The 17,668-nt window shown below is 39.8% G+C and overlaps 1 protein-coding gene across 2 annotated transcripts in view; it reads left to right on the top strand.

Annotated features, from left to right (window-relative positions):
• NECAB1 (N-terminal EF-hand calcium binding protein 1) overlaps window positions 1-17,668 on the top strand; it is a 195,853-nt gene that overhangs the window by 34,754 nt on the left and 143,431 nt on the right. For both annotated transcript variants that reach the window (XM_047842897.1, XM_047842898.1), the window contains exon 3: window positions 2,658-2,766. In XM_047842897.1, coding sequence (XP_047698853.1) covers window positions 2,658-2,766 — 109 coding nt within the window. The remainder of the gene's footprint in view (window positions 1-2,657; window positions 2,767-17,668) is intronic.

Genomic DNA, 17,668 nt, shown 5'->3' on the forward strand with positions numbered 1-17,668 from the left:
AGGGTGCTCAGGCAGCTTAAGTTTTCTAATAGCCTGGTTCAGCCCACCTGAGAACCATTAAATACTCACCAAGGAAAACATATTCCATTATGAATATGTATGTATTACATTTGTTACAAATTTCCATGGTAGAGTTGGAAATAGTGGGTTGGTTTCTGTCTTTCTCCCTCCCTCCCCCTTCCTTCCTTCCTTCCATCCGTCCTTCCTTCTTTCCTTCCTTCCTTCCTTCCTTCCTTCCTTCCTCTGCCCTTCCTGCCTTCTTTCCTTCCATCCTTCCATCCTTCCGTCCTTCTGTCCTTCCTTCCTTCCTTCCCCTTTCTTACCTTTCTTGCCTTTCTTTCACATATACCTAGATGTGGTTTGTGTCCAGTTCCCCAACCTGGTGACATATTTTTTGTCAAAATAAGGAGATACACAGTAGAGATACTATTCTACCATCTAGTGTGGAATGTACATCAGGTTACATGGAACCAAAGTTTAAAATAGTCATTTGAGACAATGACACTAAAACAGCCCATCCAAAAGCATAAATACAAAAGTGGACAATACAATACAAAATATAAAATTGATGAGCCTCGTGGATTCAACTTTATCTTACGATGGATTGCTTCAGTGTTTGAATGACTGAGCTAGACTGAGGTAGGCTGGTCCAGCGGGCCTCTAGGAGTGAGGAACTCATTCTGTGAATTATGCAGGTCAGGTTTTTTGTGACCTCTCGTGCTATTTCTGCCCAGTTAGCTATCACTGAGAATTAACCAGAAGATTGGTTTAATTCACTTATTAAGTTAAACAGTAAAATGATACGCAATTTTAAAACTCTCAAGGGTCTTTAAATTTATATTTTGCAAATAAGGATTTTTGAAAGTGGATCTGAGAAAGAAGGTCATTCAGTGATTAAGTCTGTTGTGTCCTTTATTTTAAGCGTTACTGTGGGGAAGAGTCTCACAGGTCACGAAAAATCCTGATTCCTTCGCTGCCTCACCCCTCCATGCCCTCTCTGAGATTCGGATTCTCTAGTAGAGCCCAGGAATCCACATTTTAACTGAATTAAAATGGTCTGTGGGCCATCTTTAGGGGAAAAAATAAGCTCAGCGGGTCTTGAAGGTCCAATCCTACTAAATCTTATCATCTTTCTCTCAAAGACAAACTCCACTTTGTTCAGTATAGTGTTGGTAGGACCACACGGCAGGAGTTTTGTGAACCTGAGTTCCTCCTCCTTAGTCCGCTGCTGTCTCTTTGTAAAGGGAGAGGATCGTTCCATCATGTAAGTCATCTGGCAGCTTCCTGAAATAACTAGCAAACCAGCTTCTTGCACAGAAGGAAGGATGCTTTCCTTTTCGTTCATGTCCATTCACTCCCTTACATTCTGTGCTGCTGTATCATGTAGAGATCTTTTACTTTCATCTGTTATTAATGTGTTTCTTCCATCTCTGCTTATCCAGATTTACCTGTTATTGAAAGTCACGTGCAAAAGTTACTAACACTGCTCGTGCCCCCAAATGAAAGATCTTGTATTGCCCCGACTCCCATACATTCCAAAGTGTATCTCTTATTGCACTTACTGTGTTTTACTGTGTAACATATTTACGCTTATGCCTACGCCTCTTATCTCTTTTTATTAGACTCCCTGATTTGATTGTCATTTACTTTTGTATCCCACAATAAGTAAAATGTGTTTGTGTTTAAACGTGTTCATTTGTTTGAATCATAAAGGAATGAACACAGTTTGTTGGATTGCAATAACAATTCTGGAATCTACATGATTATTTAATCAGTATTCACTTGGGGCGCCTGGGTGGCTCAGTCGGTTAAGCGTCCGACTTCAGCTCGGGTCATGATCTTGCGGTCCATGAGTTCGAGCCCCGCGTCGGGCTCTGGGCTGATGGCTCGGAGCCTGGAGCCTGCTTCCGATTCTGTGTCTCCCTCTCTCTCTGCCCCTCCCCCATTCATGCTCTGTCGCTCTCTGTCTCAAAAATAAATAAAACATTAAAAAAATTTTTTTTTAAATAATCAGTATTCACTTATTAAACATCTGTTTATTCTGTAACCTGCTAGGTCCTATAGATGAAGACAGAACATCTGAATAATTGACTCTGTATTAGGCTTTTATTTGGTTGTGCGGATATATTTTTGGTATATTTAGTTAAATTGCTTGTTAAATGTAAAAATAACCCAAACATACTTAAAACCATGAAGACATATTTCAGCAGGGAGTAAATGTCTGAAGTCCATGTACTATAAAAATGTATTAAATTATTTTTCTTTTTAACACCTTCAATTATTCTTTCTTTTTTATTTTTTAAAGTTCTTTTTGCCATTTATTCATTTTTGAGAGACAGAGAGAGGCAGATTGTGAGTAGGGAAGAGGCAGAGAGAGAGGGAGACGCAGAATCCGAAGCAGGCTCCAGGCTCTGAGCTGTCAGCACACAGCCCAACGCGGGGCTCGAACTCACAAACCGTGAGATCATGACCTGAGCCGAAGTCGGATACTCAACCAACTGAGCCACCCAGACGCCCCTCCTTCTTTTTAAATAAATGTGTGTACATGCACAAATAAACCAGCATAAGCATTTGAGCCAAGATTTTAAATTAAAAGACAAAACAATATACAAAGTTGAAATGATTTGCTTATCTTCTGTGTGTTCTTACCGTTTCAGATGATGGAAAATTGTCCTTTGAAGAATTCAAAGCATATTTTGCAGATGGTGTTCTGAGTGGAGAAGAATTACATGAGCTTTTCCATACCATTGATACACATAATACCAAGTAAGGAACTTTTTATCATTGGATTCTGTAAGTGATGTCGAGAAGGTGTGAACAAGTATGTACTGATGCAGGAGAGAGTGAGGAAATATGTAAAGGGCACATTTTGTAATGTTTACTTCTGTATGTTGACTCTGTTTTGAAGTTTATTTATTTTGAGAGGGAGATAGTGCACTTGCGTGAGTGCACACACGAGTGCACACATGCCCAGGGGAGGGGCAGAAAGAGAGAGAGAATCTCAAGCCTCCTCTGAGCTGTCAGCACACAGCTAGCTGGATGTAGTCTGGGTCTGAAGAACCAACCAGGAACCGAAGGGTGAGATCAAGTTAGTGACCTTCACGGAAATCAAGAGTTGGTTGCTTAACCGACTAAGCCACCCAGACACCCCTCTGTGTGTTTACTTTTGAGATACCCCCTCTTTAGTAATGGAAATACTCTGAAAAACTGAGTACTGAATTGCAAAACAGTGATCTTCTGTAGGGAGCCCAATTAAAGTAGCTTTAGAGTGTGCAGAATGTAAAACAAAAGCAAAGATTAGAGATAATTCTAAGTGTGTCATTAATAAGAAAGTAGAATTTTACCTTCTTTCTAGTTTCATCTCAGTTCGCTTCATCTAAAACTTGTCCTGAGGCCATTCTTATATTAGCTTAGTGAAATGTGGAACTGCAGCGATTTTCTGGACAATTCAGATGTGCTTAACTCCAAACCACTGTTACCTGAGACATGCAGGTAATAGAGGACACAGAATTTTTTGCTGAATAGTCAATGTATACAGTGATCTATTTTATTTATCTTAGATATGTAGGTCCTTCCTTTTCATTAGTATAGCATTTATAAAGCTTCTGTTTATATTCTTACTATACTAATGAGGGATTTAGGATATAGAACAACAGAAACGTGCTGTTTGATTTGGGTAATTGATCCAAATCACATTATTTGTAACAGTCGTGATTACAGAATTCTAATGTGGAAAATGCGTCATTTCAGCCATGCCTGGAGACCCATCAGTGTGTTTCCTATTTGAACAATCACTGTCTTGCTTTAGGCAAAGTGTCGAGATGGTTCCAGGCAGTGAGCCAGCTTGCCAAGAAAATGCTCTTGGGCAACATCGAGGCATAGACTCTTTTCTGGGGTGAACTAATAAGAAAAATTAAAAGATTAAATTCACTTTCCTCAAGCAGTGGAAAATTTTTTAAATACCAGTCCGTAAGTTTCTTCTGTTGGAATTTCAAATTCCCTATGAAACAGCTTCATTAGCTGATAACTGTGTCAGAAGTTTCATTCTGTTCAACAAATCTAAGTCCCTAGTGGGTGTGGGTTGGTATAACATGGAACCCGCTTATAGTTTGTGAAACAATAGACCCACTAACAAGTCATTTTTATATGATATCATAGCCACTGTGACTGAGGTATGTACAGGACACTGTGGGATAACACAGTGGGGCGGGGAATTTTAGCCTAGTTTGATAAACTCTAGGAATGTTCCTAGGATTAGGTAGCCAGGAGCTGAGTCTTTATGGGAGAGCAGAAACTAATTAGGTAAAGAATGGAATGAGGAAATATTCCAACTAGAGGAAAAAGCATAAGAAAGGATCTGAAAGTATAAGGTGGATGGGAGTAACAAGTATTCATGTTATCAGCATCATCAATTGTAAGGCTGAGAGTGGGAGGAGAAAAATCTGGAAAGGGAGGAATGGGCCAGGCAAGAAGGGGTGTGCGCTCTGAGATGCAAAAGTGCTTCAAGTTTAAACTGCAGGCCAGGAAATGCCCTTAAAGTACTTAAGCCAGGGAGCAACATCTTTGTAGGTTATTGTGGTTTTCCTGAAGGACAGAGCTAAGTTGGGGGGGAGGGGGCGCGAAGGTGGAGAAAGGTCACGAATGTTAGCCCAATTCTTAAATTGCTGCTAGGGAATAATGTTTATGCATGGAAGGAAGGAAGCCATGTGAACCATTCTGAGAACTAATACGTGAGTGAAAGAAAGAGCAGAAGCTCCCTTTATGGCTCAGATGTTGGAGGTTAAGATGCTAATACTCCATTATGTATGTTGATTACTTATTCCTCGTTATATTTGCTATTAAGGTTTTAACAATATCCAGGTTTGGAACAATTATTGCGAGTCATAATAGCAATCTTAGGTGTCGCAGAGGTTTTTCAAAACACATTTATTCATATTGATGAAAACTAAAGTTTTCAGTAAACCTTATTGGCCTGATTTTGCTATTTTATTTATATATTTATTAGTTGAAATTACTTGGCATAGCCTTAAGATTACATTAATTGCTAAAGAATTATATGCAATGATTTATACAGTAAGTCCAAAGGAGTAATTATTACTACCAGTTGCTTTCAAAGATGCATTAGTAAAAACACTTAAGTATTTTCTGGTAACTGCTTTCTGATAATGGTGGTCAACCTAATCTGGAGCTAAAATATGTTAGAGACTTCAGAATTGTATTCATGAAATTCCTTAAAAAAAAAAAAGGATGTCAGTGTCAGGCTTTGATCTTTTAAGGAGATTAATTCAAACATTGACACAGAAATTTCAGAGCTATATTTCAAGCGAGTGATAACTTTTGTCTTTGCGTGATCCAAGTTTCAATTATTTTAGTGATTGTACTATATGGCATATTTTTTTTCCTCTTCCACATGACTTCTAATAAAATATGTTCTTGTATGCTCAGCATCACCAACCATCCTAATTTGATCAAGGGTACAGCTTGGCCTGAAGGAGCCAATTTATACATAGGCTAGACAATGTCATTCAGACTCACTGTCTCATGTTTATGGTGAACCATCAGATTCAGATACAATGAACGTCTGCTGCTAAGGCCCCTAGCGGTGCCTGGTTCCTGCCCCTCCTGATGTCTGGTAGTTTAACTTCATCTTGGAGTCTATTAAATCACGATCCACTTAATATACTGCATTTTCTTGAGCTTATTTGAGTAAGATTCTCTTTCTTGCAAAAGTATATGCTAACACAGTATTACCTCCACTCATTTCTGCCATCTCTGGAAACTTTTCTCTTTGCTATAAATATTATATTTGCCGTGTTTTAAATAATTTTTTTAATGTTTATTTATTTAGGGGAGATAGACAGAGTGGGGGAGGGGCAGAGAGAGAGGGAGACACAGAATCTGAAGGAGGCTCCAGGCTCTGAGCTGTCAGCACAGAGCCCGATGCGGGGCTTGAACCCACAACGCACAGGATCACGACCTGGGCCGAAGTCAGACACTCAACCGACTGAGCCACCCGGGTGCCCCTATATTTGCCATGTTTTAAAAGTGCCATGTCCACTCTGAAAATATTTGGAAATAAGGAAGGAAAATATTGAGAACACGTCTTGCTACTGAATTCTCCTCTTTTTTTCTCATGAAGAACAGTCTCAAAATATTGTGCTCCTAAAACATTGCTCGATCATGAACAGCGGATATTACTTAGAAATGTCATTGTAACAGTGCCTGTAGTACCACATCATTAAGATATTTTAAATATCAAAAATAAGTACATTATTCCTTGTAAAAGGACATAAAAAACCTATCAGGTAAACCTAGAGATTCTCAGATACCATGTGTTTATAGGTAGCTTTTCAGTGAACAAACCACACACATACAGCTGTGCACTGATTACAAAAGGTTTGGACAAGTTCAAAATATATATATGGCCCTCTCCACATACATTTAGGGAGCAATCTTAATTTACAAATTAAGCTTCCTGGTTTTTTTTCCCTTCCTCTTGTCCATTCATTTCTTTGCTCTCTTATTTTAAAAAATCAGTATGTTCCTTGGGGAAATTATGTTTCGCGGATTCCACTGCAGCTTTAAGTGTGCCCTGCGGCCTTTTGGGTCTTTTCAGTTAGATTTCCTCCCCCGGAAACAAGGAGACTGTAACCAACAAATACAAAAACAAACCCGAAGACACACGGTCTCCTAAGAACTTACACATTTGAGATACTGCAAAGATTTCTATACGTGGATATTACCAAGATTGTAAATATCTATAATTCTGAATCACAGAGAATTTCTTTTTTAGTGTATTTTCAAAATGAAACCATCAACCACACATCCCTTTATGTTAAAGTGTTTAGGGAGCTCTGGTCACTTTTCCGGCCTCCACAGTTGCAAGCTTAGGCTCAAAATTCGGTGCAGTCTCATTCCAATGAGAGTTCCATGAATCATCCTAATTGTTTGATTAGAATTTTAATAATGAATGATTTGCCAGCAATTACATTCCTAATCTACACGTCCTGAAGATTTCACTCAGAGCAGAGACTAGAAATGAAAAGAACCTGAATGACAGTAGGAAAAATTTGAAGACATCAGAAGTCTAAATTTCCATCACCTTTATCCAAAAATTAATTTTAACATTGATATTTTCCATTATGTTCGGATATGTAGAAAATTTTCGTGAGTTTTTTTCTTGAGTAGTGTTGTCGAGTGTAGAACACAAATCCAGCTTTTCCTATGCATGATCCTTGGGATATATGGCATAGAAAAGAAAAAGAAGGTCAAAATGTAAGTTTTTGTCAACAGGGCAAAATATTGTTGAAATTTTTAACTTTCTCAAACTTTAAGCGAAGTGCACATAATCTGATATTCCAAAAGAATGTTATAGCCACCTTATTAAGCCTTTCATGATTTCACAGACTTTTGTCAACCCTCATGTTAACTGTCTTCTTTCTGGGTCAAATATGCCTAATCTTTTTTCCTTTTTTAAAAAAGAAAAGAATTGTTAATCTCTCATTTTAATTAGCCTTATTACATCTTTTCCGGCTCCATTAAAAGGTTTTGGACACACGTTTTTCTCAAATTTGCAAAAGTTACTAGTAAAGTATCTAGTAAAGAATACATAAAGCCCATAACATTTAAGTTTGGCAAAAGACAATATTAGCAAAAGCTAAATCTACAGCTTTGATAATTTAAAAATTGAAACCATCATATCAGAGAACAGAAATAGATAGAAGGAAGATCATTAGGTCAAGAGGAAACTTCCATGGTTCATCAGAAGTGCTCTTACTCATCAGAAAGCCAGCTTGTCTACATTTTTCAGTCAGAGGAACGCATGAATAAATTAACATAATTCCCTGTGGTGTTAACCATAGCACAGGCGGGGGAAAGATCCCCTAGAGACCAAAAATGATTCTTTCAGAGTACTGCACTTTGGAGTTCCAGATTGTTAAGATAGGCCAAATGGTAGACCAGATGGGAGTTTTGCTCTTAGGTCAGAGAGTGAACACACAGAAAAGCTTCCCAGGGCCTGCAGATGGGGGTTGGGGGGCGGGTTTAACTAGAAATGGACAACAGCCGGCTTCAGGTCGAGTATTCCTCGTTCCAGGCTAAGATGATTTTTTTCAGTGCCAATTACTGGGATTTCACCCAATACTTGTTAAATCACTGAAGCACACCAAAGTGACAGAAATATCACCACCTACTAAAAGAGCATAGTCCATCTTGAGCTAGCTCTGAAAGCTTAAAAAACTCTTTCCTAAACGAAACTGAAAATTTCTCTCTCAACTTCACTTATTTTTCTTAGTTTTGTTCCTTGGGGACATGCAGAATACAAAGATGTTATGACAAGTCTTTCTAATATTTGAAGACAGTTTTATGCACCAATGATGAGATAAAATCCCATAATAATTGGAGAGTAATGCTATCAAAGGGTTTGTTCCAGATGGTGGAATTTGGTTCCTTCTGAAACAGAAGGTTGTTCATCTTGTATTTGTGCGTGACAGCAAAATGCTAACTTGATGAGTTGGTTGATGCAGCCACTTTCTCCCTTGAGTTATTTATTCATCACATGCTTAAGTAGACACATATTGTGGGCACAAGGAAAAGAAGGCAGTGTCAGCACCCAAGGAATAAGCAGTGGGTTGGTCTGCAGAGTATGTGGCACAGCTTGTACCGCACTATGACTGGAAAGTTCCCAGCATTTCCATAGTGGGCAAGAGAGATCTTCCTATTAAAATAACCAGTCCCATCTTTACTGGAACTGAAGACTCAGAAAGCAGCACCCAGACCTAAGTGCCTGGAGAATGGGGGAGATCACAATCGCAGGTGCTAAGCTAAGCAAGTACAGGAAAGAAATCAGAAAAGAGCAAAAGTGGTGTAGCCGTATGTCAAGATGTCAAGAGAGTGAAGAGAAAATCAAATTCCAGAGTATAATGGGTAAGACAGAGTGGGCAGACTGGATGTCCAGAGTTGAGTTTTAGCAATATAGACTAGGCAAAGGAGCTCTGGCCAGAGAGTGTTCCAGGTATTCCAACAAGGCCCAAACTGGCCAGAGAACAAACTAGCAGAGAACACTGAGCATTTCCTTCAGCTCCATGATCAAGACTTAGCTGTAAGACCTAGGCTGTGGGCTGACCTCTGTCGAGGCATTCAGTAACCTCCCTGGCATAAACAGAGAAAGGCCAGCAGATGTATGCTGTTTCCCAGAGAGAGGCAGGAGTTATCTGTTAGCTATGGCCAATGATTTTAGTTTAGAATGCTTATATGCCAAATGAGTCATGGAGTCAGAGGAATTGTGATGCTAAGAAGGGAGAGAAGAACATTCTTTACGGATTTTCCTCAACTTCTCCTAAGCTCTACTTGGCTGAAATCACACTGGGGCAGAAGAGAATATAGTAGGCAGGACTTCACCAGTTGTGAGTGACAGAAACACAAATTAAGCTGACCTGAAAAATAATCATCCAACTCCTGTAGCTGAAAAGTCCAGAGATGGGCCTTATGTGTGCTGGAGCTAGTACTCCCAACAGTGGTGCGAGCAATCAGTCTTCCATCAACTCCCACCTCTTCTTTTCTCTGTGTTGGCTGTTCTTTTGAACAGATCCTCTTGCTGAGATGTCAAGAAGAGACTAGAAGCTCTAGGTTCATATTGCCACCAGCTTGGCAAACTCTCAGAGGTTGCTATCCTTTCCCAGTAGTCCCAGCAAAATTCTGATCTTGAACTATGTTAGCTTGACTTGGGTCTCGTGCACATCCCTGAAAAATAACCATTGTTTCCGGGAAAACACGATGGGGAAGAGAATTGGGACGGTATTTTCAGAATAGTGCTGGGCAGGCAGAACTTGTAGATCACCTGCCTACTCGGTCCCAAAGACTTTCCTCTCCCCTCTCATATTTTGGAGGAATATAATCCACTTCCCTAAAAGGACGAGAGGCTGGGCGCAGTTTGAACTCCAGAGAGTTTCTACTGAGTGTGGGGTCATTCAGGGAAATCTGAAGCTCTCTACAATGGAAAGGAATGAAGCCAGGGAGAGGTCTGTTAACAAGCGTGCTGGTCCAGGGTTCTAGTTGCCTACATCTGCTCCCTTCCTGACCATTTGACGTCTCTCCCCCCAGTGTCCCTGTGTTCCCAGACTCTAGAATATTACTAGAATCACGCATGCAATGCCGTGTCTTCACTCCTTGTGGTCCTGCCAACTCCTCTGTCTCTTCAGGGACTTCCAAAACTTAGGCGGACTTTGTGGGTGACACCTGTTCTTTATTCCTTTAGTCCTTCTCCATAGTTATCCACCAGTTCTCACATATTGTGTTGTCCTTACTTCTTAAGAATTTAAAAATCGGAACTATGAACATGGCTAAAAGAAACGTTTTCTGACTATATTCTTTAGAGGTACACTTTGTGCCTCATTTTCAGGGACCAAAAACTGAAGTCTTACAATCTTACTAGACCTCGCTCTCCAGTTATTGGTTCCATTTGGCCATTAGCACCTACCTGCGGCCATCAAATGTACTTATTATTCACCTGTTTTTCAGATGTGCCTTTCACTTCAATCATCTCTGAAACCTATTCACTTTCTTTGAGCATCTCTAGCTCATAAGGATATGAGGAGAAAAAGACAGGCTGTTTCCTGTGAGTTCCTTTTAAAATTGTTTACTTTCCTCTGAAGGCATTTCCTCGACACTGCCAACACTTTCTCCCAAATCAGGCCATTCCACAATCTGCAGCGTTGATTGAGCTGAGGATTCTTTCCTGGAGGAAAAGTGAGGACTCAACAAATCTACTTTATAATTAAGAAGATTAGCATAGTTTAGGGGATTTATAAAGGAGAGGATTTTAAGGAGATTTTTCTTCAAGTGATGTGGAAATGGGTTCTCTTTAGTTATAATTTCTACAAGAAATTGGTCTCCGTTTTCTCTGACCAAGACGGTAGACAAGCTAAATTTTGTGTCAGGGCAGTTCATATATAATTTCTAAAAAAATATTTAATTTTTAATGGAATAAAAAAGTTACAGCTATTGTCTATGTGCCAGGCACTTACATCATCTTATTTAATCTTCACAAAAACCGCATAGAAAGGTATTATTACTCTTTACAACCCACAGTTCAGGAATCAGATATAGAAAGTTGAGTAACTCGCCCAAGGTTACACACATACATTTTGTAAGAGCCTGGGATTATCTCAGGGGTAACTAAAAACCAAACTCCAGCTCATTGTCATGCCACTTCAGTAAATTTTCAGATTTTCCACTACTTATTGTGTCCTACCAGAAATCAAAATATTCCAGGGGCGCTTGGGGGGCTCATTTGGTTAGGCTTCTGACTCTTGATTTCAGCTCAGGTCATGATCTCACAGTCCTGAAATTGAGACCCATGTCAGGCTCCATGCTGAGCATGGGATCTGCTTAAGATTCTCTCTCTCTCCCCCCCTTCTGCCCCTCTCCCTTGCTCTCTCTCTCTCTCTCTCTCTCTCTCTCAAATTAAAAAAAAAAAACAAAAAAAGGAAAGAAAGAAATCAAAATATCCCAAAGCCAATTTAAAAAATCGCTTTCAGGTATTTTCCTTTTAATAAAGAGGTGCTTCATTCTCTAGCAGTAGAGTATATTTGGATGTACAGTATAGGGGTAATTGCCTTAATTGCTGCCTTAATCTCTTCCCTTTTTATAATCATTATGTAGGATTTTTACAGTGTGGGAGTCACCACAATGTAGAGGTGTTATTCTTTTTCTTTGTGGACATTATTTCTATTCCTTGCACATTTTCCCTCCCTCCACCCTGCCGTTATATGTGGAATTCATCTCCTACTTTTGGACTTAGTTCGTTACCACCCTCCACTCCATCACTTTACATTTGCCTCATTTTCTCCATTGTTCTTCAGAGCACTCACGGAGTTTTACTGTTTCCTTTAATCATTTGTGTTAAAGGCTTCTGCTTTCAAGCTGTTTCAGATCATCTTATGTTTTAACCTTATCTAGAGAACTCTTTTCTGGTTGTCATCTCCTCCTCCCAATAAAGAATGTGAATTCTCTCTTGATTTTTACTCAGTTCACATCAGCCATAACACAGTTGCTGATGGCAAAGTAAAAATCGATTACCACTCGAAATAAAAGTTGATTCCTGAGGAATCTAAATGAATTTTTTATTCATATAAATGCAGTATTCTTTCTGACGTCACCAATATCCACCAAATGGACGAAATCAGATCAGTAAAGTGTTAACCCTAATCTTTTAAAAATACATGAAGCTTACTTCTTGGATGGTTTCCTCTCTCCCTCATCCACCAATGCACCAACCAATTCTGTCTTCTCCCCCCCCCCGCCCCCCGCCCCCAGCTCATTCATCTTATGAATCCATCTAACTCTCTTTATGGTCACTACCCCTACCTAAATGCAAGCTTTCTCTCTTTTACAGCTGCATTGTTCTCAAAATGGTCACTTTGGTGGACTACTTGCAATTTTTTTCTCTATGATGTTCCCAGGTTTCAGAATCTTTGAAATAAGTATAGATTACAAATAACCTGAAAGTGACTGCTTCCTTTTGAAATGAATTTTGTCAAGAGCAATCGCTTAAGGAAGATATTTTGCCCTATAATAATTATATAAATACCACATACTTACTGTAAAAAAGAATTCAAATAATACAGAAATCATAAGAAAGAGCATAAAAATACCCAAAATTTCACCACCTTGACTTAACTACCAATAGCATTTGGTCACCATACTTCTGTGTGCATTCTGTTCTAATCATAGAAAGCTATTTTCTTCTATTTCTTCTCCTTTCCTACTATCCACTCCTATCTTACCCCACATGACCAATCTCTACCACTGAGATTGTGGTCTTCTATCTTTTTCCATATTTAAATAATCATGTACATATCTATATGCCTCTTGAAAACCTTCCCTGACCTTTATTAGGTTACATTTCTCATTCTGCTTTCTCCTTGTGGCGTGTATCTCTTTTCCAAAGCACTTACATAAACTACAATTTTATGCTTGTTCCATGTTTATCTGATTGATGCTGCCCTCCCCAGTCTAAACGACACGAAGGCAGAAGTCATGACTGTCTTGCTTTCCATGGATTCCAGACCCAGCACCGTCTCTAATATATGTTATGAGCTCATTGAGAAGGGATAGATTCCTGCCTCCCCCTATCTCATGCTGTGCACTTTGCCTGAATAACCTCGCCCCTCTCCTCTGCCTAGTAGAGTTTTCTAGCTGTCAAAGTCCACCCAATTCCAGAAAAGCAATGTTGCAGTGTGGAAAAAGCTCAGGAACTGGTCAAGCTTAGGCTTACATCCTTCCACTATCTAGCAGTAAGGACTATGGATGGCCATCGCTCTTTACCGAACCTTAATATTATTGGCTGTAAAATAGATCCAAGGTAGAGACTCATTTTGTGAAGTTTAACGATAATATGTAAACACCTGCCATTAAATCATAATCATGATTGTTATTGTTAAGATGCATTTACTAACCTTTTCTTCTTTCCTGATTGTCTTTTTTGTCCACATTTCTGTAATTCCAGTTTACGCTTTCATAGGGTACCATTTAATTATATATCTGTTGTTATTTTTTGCTAATGGTTTCATGAACATGTTAATTTTGTCACTAAATCTAAATAATACAGCCCTTTCAGGCAAGAATATGGTTTTCTGCTATTCCCAGTAATTGTTATAATACACTCAATAACTACTTGGTTAGTTGACTAATTCTTCTAGGAATGGAGCATATTGATCAGATGTAAGAAAAGCATACAAAGGCACATTGTTGGTGATTTTTAGAGTTGAGATCCTGGCTGACTAATGATAGAAAGGATGACAGATCCGGTCAAATAATAACTGAGTCTTTTTGAGGGGAATCGAGTAAATAATAAGTCTGACTTTGGACTCGCAATTAAATTTTTGAAAGGTATGTCTCTTTTTTTTTTTTTTTTTTAATTTTTTTTTTTCAACATTTTTAATTTATTTTTGGGACAGAGAGAGACAGAGCATGAACGGGGGAGGGGCAGAGAGAGAGGGAGACACAGAATTGGAAACAGGCTCCAGGCTCTGAGCCATCAGCCCAGAGCCTGACGCGGGGCTCGAACTCACGGACCGCGAGATTGTGACCTGGCTGAAGTCGGACGCTCAACCGACTGCGCCACCCAGGCGCCCCGGGTATGTCTCTTTTAAAATAGTTCTCTACGCCCGTGAACTAAAAGCCATGAAATGTAATTTTAAAATGTGAATGTGGATTGTTTATTTTAGCAGACAGAAAATATGTTCAAATTACGAATTTCTCTTTGTCCCAGTATATTTAGCGGATCTGCATTTATATATAAAACAAAGTTTCCCTGCTTTAAAAGAAGCTCCCACTATATAGAATATTATGTTCTCTTTTCTGTTTTTTTAAGGTTTATGTATTTATTGAGTGGGGGAGGGGCAGAGAGAGAGGAGGAGAGAGAATCCTAAGCAGGCTCTGCACTCAGCACGGAGCCTGATGTGGGGATTGAGATCATGACCTGAGCCCAAATCAAGTGCTGGATGCTTAACTGACTAGGCCACGCAGATGCCCCTTCTCTTTTCTGTTCTTAAAAGGTTTCTCAGTAGGGAAAAATAGACTAATTAGCAAAAGCTTTTAGTAGTGAACTCAAACTGTAATAGGAAGAAAGCTGAGCTTGGGTATCAGCTGAACGTTACTGTTCTTGACTCATTCACTAAGGGTTTAATGGCTTAATTTTTAGGTTTTTCTGGGAATCTGTTTTTAATTAAAATAGTTTGCTTTTAGAATAATTAGAATTCTACATGTGGAAACCATAGGATTTTAATTATTTGCATACCGAACTTTCCCTCCACTTCCCATCCTCACTGCCATCAGGTTGAAATGAATATAGACTTGAGATTGGCACACAGAGTCTCTCTCTTGCTCTCTCCCTTACCGCGTATAGTTGCCAAGTGAAAATTCAGATTTGACCTTGACAACTGTTACTCTGGTTGAGTTTGCAGCTTCCAAGAACTTAGTCATTTATCCTTACTTATGTAATAGAATTGTGTGCACTCTCTCTGAGCTCCTGTCTACATCTAGTTTCTTTCACTCTCTTTTACAATCTCTCCCTCTGTCACTCTCTTCGACTGATCCATCTCTAAACTGGAAGTTGACGGACTATGTCTATACCTGGGTCACTTAAATAGAAATGGATTGTAAGAGGTCTCTACTCTTTGAATTTCTGTGTTGCTATTTATTTAATTGCCTTTGCATTTCTGCTTCTACTTTGAATCCCTAATCCTGGATCCTTGCCCTTTATATTTTACATTTGAAAATCTTTTTATTCTCCGTGGAGCTAACTTCTGGTTCATGAAAACTCAAAGGGATTTTATCTTTAATATAGAGTATATTCAGAGAGACATAGTCCAGTGAAAAGAGCATAGTATGAATTCATGAAACATTGTTATCCTCACTGTATTTGATTGGAACTGTTCTTTAGGGTGAAGAAAGTAATGTAGATTTCAAAGCCCATGACAGAAATCCCCCATTCACAGTCCTAGATTATACAGGAAATCTTTGTCCTTTGGTGGTTATATAAAGTCTTCCACATAAGATTTCTTAACCTGGTAACATGAATCCCTGGAAATTTAATATAAAATGCTATAGATATTACATATTTTAAATTTGATGGGGAGGGAGGAGAGATGGTTGATTCATTATATCAGACACTCAGTGTTCTGTGCCAAAACAGCAAAGAACAACTACGCAAGACTCGCCTTTCCTCTTAACTTCTAAATCAGCCCCCCCCCCCGGGCTTTTATGAGTAATTTTATATCAACCCTGATACAGAAAAAAAAAAAGAGCTTGAATATTGTAAGAGGCTACCACAGAAACCCACTGAAGTTTCTTGGGAATTCCAGGGAAGAGGATCCTAGAGATTAGGGAGAGAGAGAGAGGCTAATAAATGGAACTTTGAGCTCAGTCTGTGTCTCATACTCTGTCTTGCCCATACAAACTGAACTTTCTATTCTTTCAACAAGTATTAGTGTTTACCTCGTTGTGCTAGATGCTGGGGATATGATGGTGAAGAAGAGATTTATAGTTTGGCCCGGGACGTAGAAAGATGGTAACCTGATTAATTATGACAGGGAGATATAACTGTTTTGGAGTTAGGGGTGGGGACTAACCCAGTCTACAGTCAAGACCTCTTGAAAGTGACTTTTAAGTGAGTGATGAGCTACTATCAAGAAGAGGTGTGGATATGAGTGGGGTTGCAGATGAGAAAAGTTTTAGTCGAAGAGAATGGCATATGGGGAAACCTTAGGTGAGAGGGAGGGTGGCATGTTGGGGGACCTGAAAGGCATGCAGTCTGCTCAAGTTTAAGAGTGTGATGGGGAGAGGGACCAGAGAGACAGGGCCACTTGTGAAAGGCCACTTATGAACCTGTGGGGCATTCGGATTTCTACCCTCAGGTCAGTGTGGAGCCACGAAAGGGTCTTAAACATGGAAGTGACCAGACTAGTTTTCCGATTTAGAAAGATGGATCTTCCCAAAATAAAAGAGGATTGAAGAGAGGTGACAAGTCTGGAGACAGAAAGACCAATTAAAAGGCTACTTCGGCTGTCCTTGAAAAAAAGTTTATCTGAATCATCATTTTGAAAACTAGTCTTTGAGTAGGTTGAAATCTTTCTGGTCTGGAAAGATGTCCGGTACTCAGTAACCCGATAATGCAGAGCAATAATAATGGTGAAAGTTTATGTACCAGATCCTGTTTTAAGAACTTTACATCACTGGGGCACCTGGGTGCCTCAGTCAGTTGAGCATCTGACTCTTGATTTTGACTCAGATCATGATCCCCAGGTTGTGGGGTCGAGCCCTGCATCGGGCTCCATGCTCAGCAAGGAGTGTGGAGCCTGCTTAAGATTCTCTTTCTCTCTCTGTCTCCATCTCTCTGTCTTGCTCCTGCCTCTCTCTTACCCCCCCACTCTGCCTGTCCCAGCCACCCCCTGCTCATATGTGCTCTCTCTCTCTCTCTCTCTCAAATAAATGTTCCACCATTAACTTATTTAATCTTAACAACAGACCATGATTGAGCCCATTTTGCATGAGAAGGCTGAAATACAGAGACTGAGTGATTTTCCCCAAGACACCCAGAGGGTAAGGAGTAAGCCTGGGAAGTCTGGCTCTTAACCACGACTCTATACAGCGGCCTGTTGAGTAATTCTCGGTACACTGGCTCGGTGTCTGGCAGAGCGATACAGTCTTCGCTCTGTTTCTGAAGGACTTGGCCAAGCAAACTTTTCAGTGTTTTACTATCTTTGAATATTAAGTGGCGCTACTAATATTTTCTGGCAGGAAATTGTGAAAACTCACGAAACAAACGTTAAAAAGCAGTTTAGTCTGGCAACCACAGAAGGTGCCACGTAAATACGAGGAGTTTGTTTGACTTGAGTTAGCAGTGCTTGTCAGCGCGGGAATTCGTGACATGCCAGCTCGTCCATTGCTCGCTCATTGCTGCCTCCTGGGTTCGGGACCAAGGAAGGCGAGGGTGGCTGGGAAGCTGCCCCATTCAGGTCGTTCTCTGCCCACTGTCCTGACTCTTCTGGGAGGGCAGGGGCACCGGTAGCCTCGATGAATGGAAATCTAATATTTCAAGAAGTGTTACCCTGGAAGAACAAAAATACTTGTGGTGAAGCTATCAATTTAGTGACCAAGTAGTTGA

The sequence above is a fragment of the Prionailurus viverrinus genome, chromosome F2 (assembly GCF_022837055.1).
Source record: "Prionailurus viverrinus isolate Anna chromosome F2, UM_Priviv_1.0, whole genome shotgun sequence".
NCBI classification, from domain to species: Eukaryota; Metazoa; Chordata; class Mammalia; order Carnivora; family Felidae; genus Prionailurus; species Prionailurus viverrinus.